The sequence below is a fragment of the Danio rerio genome, chromosome 11, assembly GCF_052040795.2.
Source record: "Danio rerio strain M-AB ecotype USA chromosome 11, GRCz13ab, whole genome shotgun sequence".
In the NCBI taxonomy this organism is placed as follows: Eukaryota; Metazoa; Chordata; class Actinopteri; order Cypriniformes; family Danionidae; genus Danio; species Danio rerio.
This window is the reverse complement of record NC_141031.1, coordinates 40,222,564-40,237,048: the sequence shown is the minus strand read 5'-3', so window position 1 is coordinate 40,237,048 and position 14,485 is coordinate 40,222,564. Positions and strand designations below refer to the sequence as shown.

At 34.3% G+C, this 14,485-nt stretch overlaps 1 protein-coding gene across 14 annotated transcripts in view; it reads left to right on the top strand.

The window, feature by feature from the left end:
- Positions 1-14,485, top strand: part of erc2 (ELKS/RAB6-interacting/CAST family member 2) — a 118,780-nt gene that overhangs the window by 95,153 nt on the left and 9,142 nt on the right. For 6 of the 14 annotated variants that reach the window (XM_087274164.1, XM_087274162.1, XM_087274163.1 and 3 more), the window contains 3 exons: positions 7,714-7,834; positions 7,920-8,080; positions 13,489-13,636. In XM_087274164.1, the coding sequence (XP_087130290.1) occupies positions 7,714-7,834; positions 7,920-8,080; positions 13,489-13,636 (430 nt within the window). Of the gene's footprint in view, positions 1-453; positions 577-5,503; positions 5,516-7,713; positions 7,835-7,919; positions 8,081-13,488; positions 13,637-14,485 lie in introns of all 14 variants that reach the window. The other 8 variants (XM_087274156.1, XM_087274154.1, XM_087274153.1 and 5 more) reach the window with 2 other exon arrangements.

Genomic DNA, 14,485 nt, shown 5'->3' with positions numbered 1-14,485 from the left:
GTTCAATCTGTCCTTCTGTCATTCAATCCATCGTTCCCTTGTTCTTCCTATCATTCTGTTATTCTAATTGCCATTCTATTGTTTGATTTATCTATCGTTCTGTTCTGTTTATCTTTTTATCTTGGTGTCATTCTATATGTTATTCTGATGTTATATCTGCTGTTCTATCTATTGTTCATCTCTATCATTTTATCTATCATTCTGCTGCACCTTTATCAATCTGACATGTCATCTATTATTCTATTGCACTGTCATTGCATCTACTGCTGTTTTGTTCTATCTATCTATCTATCTATCTATCTATCTATCTATCTATCTATCTATCTATCTATCTATCTATCTATCTATCTATCTATCTATCTATCTATCTATCTATCTATCTATCTATCTATCTATCTATCTATCATTCTTGCCATTTTCATTGGTGTTCCACCTCTGTTCACTGTGGCCCAGCCCCCCTCCCCTTGCTACCCGCCCCTCGCCCCGCCCTGGTGGCAGAGCCCCCTCTGACCCTCCGCCCTCAGTGTCCGCCGCCCCTCAGCAGATTGGGGGAATGGTGTGGGACTTCCTGGGAAAGTGAGTGCTCTGTCCTGGCACCACGGCTCGGCTGCATTGATCTATCTGTGACTGCAACGGCTGTGCGCCTGTTTGATTTAATGCTGTCTCTTGTTCACTGCATTGTTTAACTAAAAAAACTGATAAAACATGTTTATTAATCATTATAATGATGTAAATAAGTGCCACATTGCATTGTTGGAAAATCAGTGGACCGAGACAGCTTAGAAAAGAAGTGCTTGTATATTTTCTGCTGTTTCTTGCACATGTACATGGTTCACTTCCAATCTTCAGTGAGATGTCTCATTGTCTAATAGATAGTTGACATCTTGAGCATTTTGTGATGCTATTTGGGATTGCCTTTTATTGACAGGTTAGCACTGAAATGTATATAATACACTCAAAAATAAAATGGACCTTTGCTGCTTCTTCAAAATATTTTAAAAATGAGTTGAGACAACACAATTCTTAAGTTTTTGGGGGGACAACTTTTGTTTTAACAATTGTTTTATGTTCAATCCAATTGAAAAAAGTTAACTTAACATGAAAAATTTGTGTGAAACCCAGTATTTTTTTACAATGCTATCAAAGACAAACTGATAAAAATGCACTGTAAAATAGTTTTTTTTTTAATCAACCTTTCTAGTCATCTAATATCAGTCAAACAAAAAATATGTTAAACTTTGTTTAGCTAAAAATGTTTAATTGAAACTTTATTAATTTAAAGTAACAAAAACAATGATTGTTATTATATTTTGTGAAATGATTTTTACAGCGTGAGACAAATTTCATTTATTTAAAATTAATTTATGACAAAACATTTCAAAAAAATTTCTTTTAAAAGGGGTATTTATCTGAAATATACTGACAAATGTAAAATGCGTATCACTATTTTATTAAAAATATAATAATAATAATAATAATAATAATAAAAGTATTTAAAATATTTAAAAAAAAAACATGTAAAAAAATTATCAAATCTGCATTGTTGTTTTTTTAATTAGCCTTAATAACAATAATAATAATAATAGTAATAATAAAAGTATTTAAATATATTTAAAAATAAATTTTCAAATTTAATAAAAATCTGCATTGTTTTTTTTTGTTTTTTTTAATTAGCCCTAATAATGAAGCCTTAATAATAATAATAATAATAATAATAATAATAATAATAATAATAATAATAATAATAATAATGGGCAGCATGGTGGCTCAATGATTAGCACTGTCGCCTCACAGCAAGAAGATCGCTGGCTTGAGTCTTAGCTTGGTCAGTTGGCGTTTCTGAGTTTGCATTTTCCCCCATGTTGGAGTGGGTTTCTCCGGTTTTCCTCACAGTCCAAAGACATGCGGTACAGGTAAATTGGGTAAGCTAAATTGTCCGTAGTGAATGAGTGTGTATGGATGTTTCCCAGAGATGGGTTGCAGCTGGAAAGGCATCCACTGCATAAAACATGCTGGATAAGTTGGCGGTTCATTCCACTGTGGTGACCCCAAATTAAAATAAAGGACTAAGCCAAAAAGAAAATGAATGAATAAATGAATGTATGTGTATTGGGTGTTTCCCACTTCTGGATTGCAGCTGGAAGGGAATCTGCTGTGTAAAACATATCGTGGATAAGTTGGTTGTTCATTCCGCTGTGGCGACCCCTGATGAATAAAGGGACTAAGCCGTAGAAAAATGAATGAATGAATGAATAATAATAATAAATATATTTTCAGCGACAAACAAGCATATTAGCCGGATTTCTGAAGGATAATGTGACAATTAAAAATGGAATATTCATTCATCAACAATCAACATCAGATAATTTATATTTATCTTCCCATGAATTACATTTTAAAATATATTAAAATAGGGCGTCATGGTGGCGCAGTGGGTAGCACGATCGCATCACAGCAAGAAGGTCACTGGTTTGAGCCCTGGCTGGGTCAGTTGGCATTTCTGTGTAGAGTTTGCATGTTCTCCACGTGTTGCCGTGGGTTTCCTCCGGTTGCTCCGGTTTCCCCCACATTCAAAGACATGTGGTATAGGTAAACTGTGTAAGCTTAACTGGCTGTATTGTATGTGTGTAAATGAGTGTGTATGGATGTTTCCCAGTGATGGGTTGCATCTGGAAGGGCATCCGCTGAGTAAAAAGCATATGCTGGATAAGTTAGCAGTTTATTCTGCTGTGGCGACCCAGATTAATAAAGTGACTAAGCTGAAAAGAAAATGAAGGAATAATATATATATTAAAAGAGAAAATAATACAAATAGCATTATTGTTGTTGTTTTTTTAAAAGCCGCCTCACTGAACTGATATTTATTTTAGGAATATACTAATAAATTATATCAACCCAAAACTTTTAGAATTTTTAAAATCAAGCCGTATATGCACAAACAGACTCCCTGTTAGAAGTCCACTTAAATGGCACCTAGCTTGTCACCTCATTGGGCTTTGGAACAGAACTTGTATGTGTGCATCAGTCAGAGTGCATGTTTTCTTTTATCATTATATCTGTTATATAATATGTGTTTTTGGTGTGTGAAGTATCTCAGATTTGATCAAAATGTTTCCTCAGTTTTAGCACTTTACTTTTCTTTCACTTTGTGCTAGATGTGTGAAAACTGCACTTCTGATACTGTGTCTGTTGTGTTGATGTTGGCATGGCAACATGTAAATGTGTCATCTTCAAAGGCACACTGAGATTAAAGCGACCGTTCACTTAAATTGTGCTCTTTTTTTTTTTTTTTGATGGAACTAATAAGAAAGTACTTTGAAGACTGCGTGGTAGCCAAACCTTTTTAATTATTACTGACTTCCATTTTATGGACAAGAAAATACACTGGAAGTCATTATTTTTCCAACATGGGCTCATTCTGAAAACGTAGCCCTATATACATTTCTGGAGATCACAACGTATGGCTGCATTTCATCTTTAAAATGAACACTGCAGAGGGGTATGACGGCCATTTCTTTTCTGGCTTACTAGCTGATCGCTTACCTCTGTAGGACGACTTTTCCTGCTGTTACCAGTTTGTCTAGTGGCTCGCCACGTATGTGTCACGAAATGGGGAATGATCACAAAATGCAAAAATCCAAGTGCAGCAATTTATTATAACAAAGACTAAAGTTTCCAAAAGACAAAGGTTTCCAAACTTGAACAGAACTAAAGCAGGATGCAAATCTAGTCCAAACAAGAGAACAGGCAAAAATCCAAAAACGAGTAAACAGAAAAAACAGGGTAGGAGTGCTAAAGAGTGCTAAAGAAAACAAACACAAAACAGGAATCCAAGAATTATCAAAATACAAAAACTATATGACCAGACAAACATACCAAACGTGAGGAGCACAAAATCCTAAGGCAACTAAAACAGAGAACAAAAGGGTTTATAAAGACAGGACTAAATTAACAAACATGAAACAGCTGTAACAACACAATCAGTGATACAAAGGATTATGGGAAATGAGGTGAAACTACAAAACAAACAAGTGCCCTCAAGTGTCCAAACTAGGGCACTGCAACAGGTGTGACAGTATATCGACAGACTTGAGATGCAGAGCGGTGTTGACCGCAACGAGGGGGTTCAAATCCGGTGAAGAACGGTTCTAGAAAGCAGATGAGACAAAAACAAAAGCCGAAAAATAAAAGAAACTATAGTAAATAACAAGATGAGAATGTGGCAAAATCTTAAATCAGAACAAAACTTTTTGATTTTCAGCATTCTTCAAAATATCTTCTTTCATGTTCCATTGAAATAAAAAGCTTATATCATTTGGAAAGACATGAAGTAATAAATAAATAATGCCAAAATTTAAACGTAAGTGAACTCTCCCTTTAAAAAGTGCTATTTTACTAAATCTTCACTGCAAAAAATGCCTTTCTTACTTAGAATTTTAGTCTTAATTCTAGTCCAAATTTCTTATAAATATTTAATCAAAAAGCATTTCCTAGAGAAGTTTTCATGTTTTAAGACATAATATGTCAAAAGTAAGTGAGTTTAAAAAAAAAAACAAGCAAATAATGTATATGGGGTGACCAAAATAATTTAGTTTTATCTTTTGACATAAGTTTATTTAGCTTACCTAATCAATAGATTATTTAGCTATTTTTAAGGAAAAACTCACTTATTTTGACACTATTTCTTAAAACAATACAAAATGTTTTTCTTGTCAAGAATATGCGGCTTGATTTAAGAATTTTAAGATGTTTGTACAAGAAACAAGTGCTAAAAGCATTTTTTGCAGCGTTAATGTATTTTTTCTCCACATACAGCACTCATGCTTCAATGATCGATATGCTTCCCGCTTGGTGTTGCTTTCATACAAGGGCTCTGGCAAAGATCTGAACCCTGTTTTCTTCCCCTTGAACACCCATTTCACATGCTGATCTGCATCTCCTCTCCTCTTTCTGCTTTTCTAACACAATCTCTCCTCTCACTCCTCTGAATGAACCACCAACCTGCGACAAAATATCCTCTGAAACGGCCTGCATGAGACGTCGGGGCAGCACCTCGGGCCTGTTGTGCTCAGTGAATGAGCTGGGTATTTTAGACAGGGTCTGGTGTTCCTCTAGTAGGTTTGCACACCCTCATGCCTGAGCGCTCTTTCTCTCGCCCCGTTTGCAATTCCTCACCGCGGCTCGGCTGGTTGGGTTGCTGCATGTTGGCACTCTCACGGGTCCCTGCAGATCTGGAATCAGTGGCGAATGTACCCACTGACGGTGATGATTTGAGATTTGATGCCGTCATGCATCCTGCCTTGTTGACTTTTTAGGAGGTGTTTTTAAAACCACTCCTAGTTTGCGTCTGGACTCTTTCCAGCTGTTTTCTGTTGGGTTTTTGGGTGTATTCTAAAGTTTTATTTCTCCTTTCCTTTCCTGTTTGCTGTGTTGTGGCTTCTCTTCCTTCCCGTTCCTGCCCTTCTTCTTGCATCCTTCCTCCCTCCTCTTCCTCCACCGTCAGTCTCGCTCCCAGGTAAGTAGGGTGTTTCTCTGGTGTCCAGCGTCCCTTCTGAGCAATAACCAAGCGTGTTTTGGGTCATGTGATGTTACATGGTTATCATGTTTGCATTTGTGTGGTGTTTTGATGGTTCTCATTTCATGGTGATGTCGTGTTTTGTTATTTGCTTTCACTGATCACAGACATTCACTTAAAAGCAATGCTGTCTCATGGCAAATTTTGATTTGGTGGCTATTTCGTATGAATTTGTACGATCTCAATTGTACAATTTAGTAGGATCTGCTCATCCCCCAATAATGGTTGGGTTTAGGGGTGGGGATTGGTTTGGTGCCACACGTCCTTTTAATAATCCTACATTTCGTAAGACTGAACTTGTATGAATTTGTACAAATTAGACACTGAATTGGCAAAACGTAAAATAGTTATGCTTCCTCCTGAGATCAAACACACTTTATAAAGTTATTATATAACAAAGGTCAGACTAACAGGCATTTGCAAACAAAGGAATTTTTTTTCTTGTGCAAATACAGTTGGTCAGAATTATTAGCCCCCCTTTTAATTTTTTTTTTTTTAAATCTTTTCAAAAATATTTTTAACAGCCAAGGGAATTTTCACAGTATGTCTGATAATATTTTTTCTTCTGGAAAAAATCTTATTTGTTTTATTTCAGCTATGATAAAAGTTTTACATTTTAAAAAAAACATTTTGATGGGCAATATTATTAGCCCCTTTAAGCAAATTGTTTTCTTCGATAGTCTAAAGAACAAACCATTATTATACAATAACTTGCCTAATTACCCTAACCTGCCTAGATAACCTAATTAACCTAGTTAAACCTTTAAATGTCACTTTAAGCTGTATGGAAGTGTTTTGAAAAATATCTAGTCAAATATTATTTACTGTCATCATGGCAAAGATAAAATAAATCAGTTATTAGTAATGAGTTATTAAAACTATTCTGTTTAGAAGTGTGTTGAAAATTTGTTTTCTCTCCTTTAAACAGAAATTGGGGAAAAAAAATAAACAAGCGGGCTAATAATTCTGACTTCAACTGTATCTAAACATTCTTAACCCAGGATGCATTCATTTGAGAACCAAAATAAAGATCATATTGTCAATTCATTCTTTCTTTTTATATTCTCAGTTAACAGAATTCTCAGTTTCTTTGGATTTATTATATTTGAATTTGAGTATATTTTTAATATTTGTTTTGTATATAAAGGTCTGATAATATTTCTTTCAAATTGAGAGCTTACATATGAAAAAAAAATGTTCAGTTTTTTTTTCTTGTGCATAAATCCACTTAATTCTGATGTTTTTTTTTTCTCAGAAATGAACATTTAAAGGCACAGTCCACCCTAAAATAAAATTCTTTCCTTTTACTTTTATGACTTTCGTTATTCCATAGAAGTTGAACCAAACTCAGTTTGGTTCAGAAACGTTCAGTTTCCCCTGACTTTCACTATATTGACAAAAATACTAAATTTGGTATCACCCCAGGTAGCAAAGATTTCTGGTCCAGATTTGGCATAAAGCTGGCACAGCAGGCATTCATCCGGCTTTGGCAAACAGCATGTGGGCCAAACTTGGCGCAGGTTTGACAGAGGTGGCACCGTCTTTAAGGCGACACACAACACATGGGCCAATGTTAAATGTAGTATTTGGACCAGATGTTAAAAGTTGACACGTGGGCCACATAAGTTTGTCTTGACCCACATTTAAAATACATTTAAATAATTTTTTGAGTGAAGAAATATTTTGATGCACAAAATAACTGAACCTAACCTACATTACATATATTTTATTAACCAAATTATTATTTTACAATTTATATTATCATTAACCATTACTAACAGTTACCATTATTATCTTTGCATTTAAAAACTGAGCGAATGACACTTAATGACGGTTACTACAAGCATGCATAACATCCCAGTCACATGTCATGACTATAAAGGTTTCATGACAGTCTTACGAACACCCTTTTAAGTAAAGTGTTACTCAAAGTTTTGCTTAATTTTGCTTCTCAAGCAAGTGTATCTTGATTTTAATATGTTCAGACTTTTGTGCTGTAAAACAAGAAAAAAAATTTCAGGAATGATGTGATAAATTTGTTAACATTTTTCTAATAATTATTTTGGATCATTATATTATAATTAATTGCTTCAGAATTCAATCCGATGTTTCTGGTAACATTATGTATGCTTTCCAAGGCAAACCAAGGATCAAATTAAAAAGGGCCCAGGAATCAAGCTTGGCCCTCAGATGGACAAAAAAGGCCCAGGAAACATCTTGCAAGACCAGCGCAAGGATAACCCAATGGACAACCCAAAGGTTTGTGCTTTATTTATTCATCCAAATGGATGATGCCTTTGTTTTTCCACTCAGCTCAATGATTGTCTCTCCCTTTATATCACAGATGGAGGAGTTGATGAATGTTTTAGAGAAGACAAGGCAAGAACTGGATGCCACCAAACAGCGTCTGTCCTCCACCCAACAGTCTCTGTCTGAGAGAGACGGCCATCTGACCAACCTCCGACAGGAACGCAGAAAACAGCTTGAGGAGATCTTAGAGATGAAGTAAGACATGCTTTTAATCCTACAAAAAAGTTTGAAGGGGATCCTATAATAGGGGTGATTCTTTAACTAGAGTGCTGCATTTTGCATTTCAAAGATTTTAAAAAGAATATTTTTTTCTAGGTTTTTTTATTGTAAACAAAAAATGTGTCATACAGTGTTCTTGTCAACTATATTATGTTTTAACTGTAATATAGTTGACAATTTCTAAACGTGTTATCCAAAAGTCTTACCTGCTAGCATAAATGCAAAGAGTGCATGCCACTAATGAAATAATGATTATAGTTTTAAATATAGCTGCAATCAGCAAAAAAGGGGCTAAGCAGTTCAGAGCCATAAAGAGCAAATCAGTACAGAGGCTAAATGAGCAAAGCAGTCCAAAAGCCAAAAGCAACACGGTTAGTGAGTAGCATCAGGCCGAGTGAAACCTTGAGTTTTTTAAACACATTTGAAGTATGTTTTTCTTAAAGTATCAAAAATCAAGAAAACAATTAACATATTAATGATTTATTGGTTTAAAACTTTTGATCAATAGGTGGCAGAGTTACAAATTTGATGTTAGGTGACAATAATGCATCTAAAGTTTGGTGTCAATATATTTAAGCATTGCAAATTCGCAGCCTCAGATTCACTTTGACATCATGCTAGGACATTTGTCGATGCCGTAAATGACAACCGTTTCACTGATCAATATGATTTCCATAACTTTCGGTCAGCATGGTCTGAAGATGGTTCGAGTCAAATTTGGTGGCAACTAATTTTTTGAACAAAATCAATAAGGCGGACAGGATGTTTGCCCAAATATGGCATATTTGGTATCAATGTTCTTAGCATGACCCAAGGAATAAGACGATCAATTTTACCACAGTAAACCTATGCAATTAACATTTATTCATTATTGATGGTTTGTTAAGGGTTTATAAAACATGACCACTAGGTGGTGCTGTTATCAAATGTATGCGTTGTGGTTATTGTGAGGTGTCAATGACACACCTAAAGTTCAGCATCAATGTTCAAACATTGCAGAATTACAGCCTCAGACAAACTTTGACCTTGTGCCAGCATATTTATCGGTGGCATAAATGAAAACCATGTCACGTATAAACATGAATTCCATAACAATTTGCTAACATGGTCTGAAGAACATATGCATTAGATTTGGTGAAAATTGAAGAAAGAAAAAAAAAAACGTCTAAAAAGAGTTAGAAAAAAATAGGTTTTCAATCAAAAACAAAATGGCGGAGAGGAAGTTTAGTTCATTTTGGCATATTTGGCGTCAGTGGTCTCTACATGATCCAGGGAATATAGTGACACACGTCATGTCAATGAGGAAAGTTTAGAAAAAGTTATTAGCATTTTTAAAAAATTGCTTATAACTTTTTGCCACAAGGAGGTGCTGTTCCAGAAGTTTTTGAGTACCTCAGGGCATGGTGTTGAAGATGCATACCATGTTTTATAATGATACGTGAAAATATTTGTAAAAAATAGCATTTTTTGACACCCAAAATGGCTGATCTGGGAAAATCTGACATCATTCAACTTGGCATGCTCTGTCAAATGTGAAGAGACCAGTTTTTCATTGCGCATTTATCAATGCGTTACGGAGATATCGCCTCAAGTACATTTTTGCAAGCTCTACATTAGATTTGTTCGCAAGTTAAACAAAAACAGTTCGTCTTTATCAACTTGAATTCCGTTACTTTTGGTCAGCATGATCTGTAGAAATAGTTTTTGCAAAAAATTCTAAATAGCGAAAAAATCTAATAATGAAAAATGACGTCATATGGTGCATTTGTATCGACTTGAGCCAATAAATCGAGGGAATTTAAAAAAAAATTTCCCTAAAGCCCAGGCCCTGGATTAGCTAATCGGGAGCACAGGGAGTTTTCCCAGTGGGCTGGTTCGTTTTTTGGCCACGAGGGCCGGTGTCCCTAGCTGCCTGCACTCTGAGCAGTCTCACTTTTTTGATTCCTTTATTTATTTGACCATAGCCTCAATATTTTTAATCATTATTTTACCGCTGATCCACTCTTTTTATTTATTTTCTCGCAGTCCTATGAGCAGAACAGCAGAATGCAGCCTGCAGGTTAATGATATCAAATAAAGAAATCTATAAAATCTGTTTCTTGTCAGACTTTTTTATTTTCACTCAGAGATACATAAACAAATTAAAGGAAAGTAAACAAAATATAACCTCAAATTTCAACCATCACGGATGCAGTTTAGAAAACTGTGTGACTCCGCTGTCTTCTAAAGAACGCACTGCTGGCAAATTTGACATTTACGCAGTTCTTAAAGAGCCCGCACACAATTTTTTAACATGTTACATATCCTCAATGCAAAATGAACAGAGTATCCATCTGAGCAACACATATGAATATTCTAAGTTCTCAAATGCAAACTATTCAAAACAAAAATATTCAAAGCTAAAATGCATCATTTAACATTACTTATTAAATCTAAACAAAAAAAGCTTCAACAACATATATTCAGATATTGCTGAAAAGGACATTGTGATGTTTTAAAGAATAGTGTTGGAGATACCCTTTAATGTTCTCATATTTATGACAAATATTTGAAGTTATAAAGCAGCTATTTCCTTGAAAAAGACCTGATAGTGTCAATAAAAAATTCTAAACATTTGATTTTAATCTCGTTTTAATTTCATGTACCTTAGTACATTTTTGTATTTATTTTATATTTTTTAATTTCAAAGTTATTCATGAGCACTAACTTACAGAAAACAGATTCTGATCCCAGATTCAGATTCTGAAGCATTACATAGTGTTAACAATTCAAATAAATCCTCTCTGTAAAGTACTGAACTGAAAATGACATTATTTTAATATAGTCAGTCGTGAACTGAAGTGAGCCGGTCTAAGGCTCGAAACTCTAAGGGTGAAAAGCAGTCCCACTATGGCCCTGCTCCATTCTATTCAATTCATAAGTTGTAAGGATAAATGTAAGTGAAACTTTGGACAAGTGGTGGCAATAGAGAGTTTTAGACTTCAATTTTGCTGCGGTTCATGTTGACACTGCCCTCTATCATTGTGACAAATTATACAACTTTCCCGCATACAGTTATGTGGGCTGCCATTCAAATCTGGTGGAAGAAATGGAAGAAGAAGAGTTATAACAGTTTACAAACGCTAACAAAAACATTAGGTGCCTTCGACCTGCAGTGCTTAGCCACTAATAAACAACCAACTGTGTGATCAGATAAATTCTGTGTTGCTTTAGATAATATGATAACAGTTTAGATGTTTTACAAAATCACTCTTGCATTAAGAACATTTCAGTTGAAGATTGTTTCTTATAGAAAGCAGACATTTCTTTCAGTGCTTCAGATCTTATCATTAAAGACATGCATACATACTTACATACTGTACTTTACCTTTAAATTAAAAACATGGCCCAGTAACAGAGTTGACACAAGGTTTACTGACCTTGATCTATTAAAAAATAAAAGTTGTTTTTAAACAATTTGTTGTTGTAGACTGCCAATGTAGGGTTTATATATATATATATATATATATATATATATATATATATATATATATATATATATATATATATATATATATATATATATATATATATATAATTTCTGTTTAACGGAGAGAATATTTTTTCAGTACATTTCTAAACAATAGTTTTAACAAGTCATTTCTAGTTTACTGAAATATTTAATCTTTGTCATGATGACAGTATATAATATTTGACTAGATATTTTTCAAGACACTTCTATACAGCTTAAAGTGACATTTAAAGGCCTAACTAGGTTAATTAGGATAACTAGGCAGGTTAGGGTAATTAGGCAAGTTTTTGTATAATGAAAGTTTGTTCTGTGAATTATCGAGAAAAAATATAGCTTAAAGGGGCTATTAATTTTGTCCCTAAAATGATGTTTAAAAAAAATTATAAACTGCTTTTATTCCGGCCAAAATAAAACAAATAAGACTTTCTCCAGAAGAAAAAATATTATTAGACATACTAAAATTTCCTTGCTCTGATAAACATAATTTGGGAAATATTTAAAAAAGAAGAAAAAATTTTGAAGGGGGCTAATTATCAGTATTAATAATATATATATATATATATATATATATATATATATATATATATATATATATATACATATATATATATATATATATATATATATATATATATATATATATATATATATATATATTTTTTTTTTTTTTTTTTTTTTTACATTTTTTGGTAATATATATTACCAAAATAAAAAATAAAAGTAAACATTTTCATTACACAATGGTACATAATAGAAAATTCTGATTAATTTGGACAAAAATAAATATCATAATTTTTCCGTTATGTATTTTGAAGGAAACATTATATAAATTTTATGACCTGTAACATCATGTGATCCATGACTATATAAACCACCAGGTGGTATTTATATATACCACCTGATATAAGTCTTGTTGTCTATCCAAGTTTTAGGAACAGCAAATAATAGCTTGACTTCTAGTTGATCATTTGGTATCAGAAGTGGCTTATATGAAAGGCAAAGACCTCTAGATTACACTTATTTTACCAAAATAAAATATGATCATGCCTAAAATATAAAGTCATGCTGCAGTGGAAAAAGAATTAATATTGTGTCTGACTCCCATGAGCTTGGAGGACTGCATCCATACATCTCTGCAATGACTCAAATCACTTATTAATAAAGTCATCTGGAATGCCAAAGAAAGCGTTCTGGCAGGACTCCCAGAGTTCATCAAGATTCTTTGGAATCATCTTCAATGCCTCCTCCACCTTAGCCCAGACATGCTCAACAATGTTTATGTCTGGTGACTGGGCTGGCCAATCCTAGAGCACTTTGACCTTCTTTGCTTTTAGGAACTTTGATGTGGAGGCAGAAGTATGAGGAGGAGCGCTATCCAGCTGGAGAATTTGCTCTCTCCAGTGGTTTGTAATGTAACGGGCAGCACAAATGTCTTGATACCTCAGGCTGTTGATGTTGCCATCTACTCTGCAGATCTCTCACATGCCCCCATACTGAATGTAACCCCAAACCATGATTTTTCTTCACCAAACTGTTTTCTGTGAGAATCTTGGGTCCATGCGGGTTCCAGTAAGTCTCCTGCAGTATTTGTGATGATTGAGATGCAGTTCAACAGATGATTCATCAGAAAAAAATCAACTTTTTGACACTTTTTCAAATGATCAACTAGAAATCAATTTATTATTTGTTTCTCTGACAACTGAGATTGACGACAAGACTTTTGTCAGATAGTGTATAGCATAACATTTTGAAAAAAAAAAGCTGAAAGAAGTAAGTTGCACCACATGTACCTGCAGTTAAAGAATCATCCATATGTCTTTTTGTTAGATAGGTGAAAATAAAAATGTGTCTATAAAACTTCTGTTCTGCTCAGACAACAGGCTCTGCTCGCTGCTATCAGTGAGAAGGATGCAAACATCGCTTTGCTGGAGCTTTCGTCCTCCAATAAGAAGAAAACGCAGGAGGAAGTGCTGGCGCTGAAGAGAGAGAAGGACAGACTGATGCATCAGCTCAAACAGCAGGTCAGTGCATTTGTTTACTCGAAAGCCCATTTCATTGCACACAGGTTTAAGGATACTGGATGTACGTTGAGCATATTATTAAATATTCATAGGGATGATCACAGATGCTGGCGTTTTTGCTGATGCTGATTTGTTGATTCTGATATCAAGTGTTATGGCCAATGAATTTTAATTAGATGGTGTTATAGATCTATTCTACATTGTTTAAAAAGTTTAATGAGTTGCTTGTGTGTTAAGTAAATGTTGGCCTCACAATAACATTGTACAGAATAAAATATTAATATTTTTATAAACTGGTTTTGAAATCTTTATATCTTTGGGTGGGGGTGTTAGTTTTTTTGCTGAATCCATGTATGAACTAGGTTTATATATAACTTTAACTGTTAAGTGAAGTTTTATAAACTAATTTCGAGAGGAGCACGTGATATGATTGAGCACTGCTGGCCACTCATCCGTAATCAGTAATAATCCAATCCGAGTGATCCCAGCTTACTATAAATGGATCACTTTCTCCTTTTTGGTAGAATTCCCCCTTCCACCCCATTTCCTTCTTTTCCTCCCCTTTCTAAAGGGGGAACTATCGAGACCCACCTGATCTCGGATCCCCTGATATGCTTATTGACCGGGCGGGAGCCCTGGGCTCAAATATCTCCGAGCTCAGGGTTCTCTCCCGGGACAGCATGCCAAACCTGCTATAAATGCTAAGCATATCTAAGTGGGAACTCTTGAAAAGCTATTAGTTTCTAGTTATTTAAAGTTAATAGTTACTAATAAAGTTATGGTAACTAAAAACCTTAACTTTTTTGATAACGATGCAATAATGTGCACCTTTTGTAAAGCTGCTTTAAA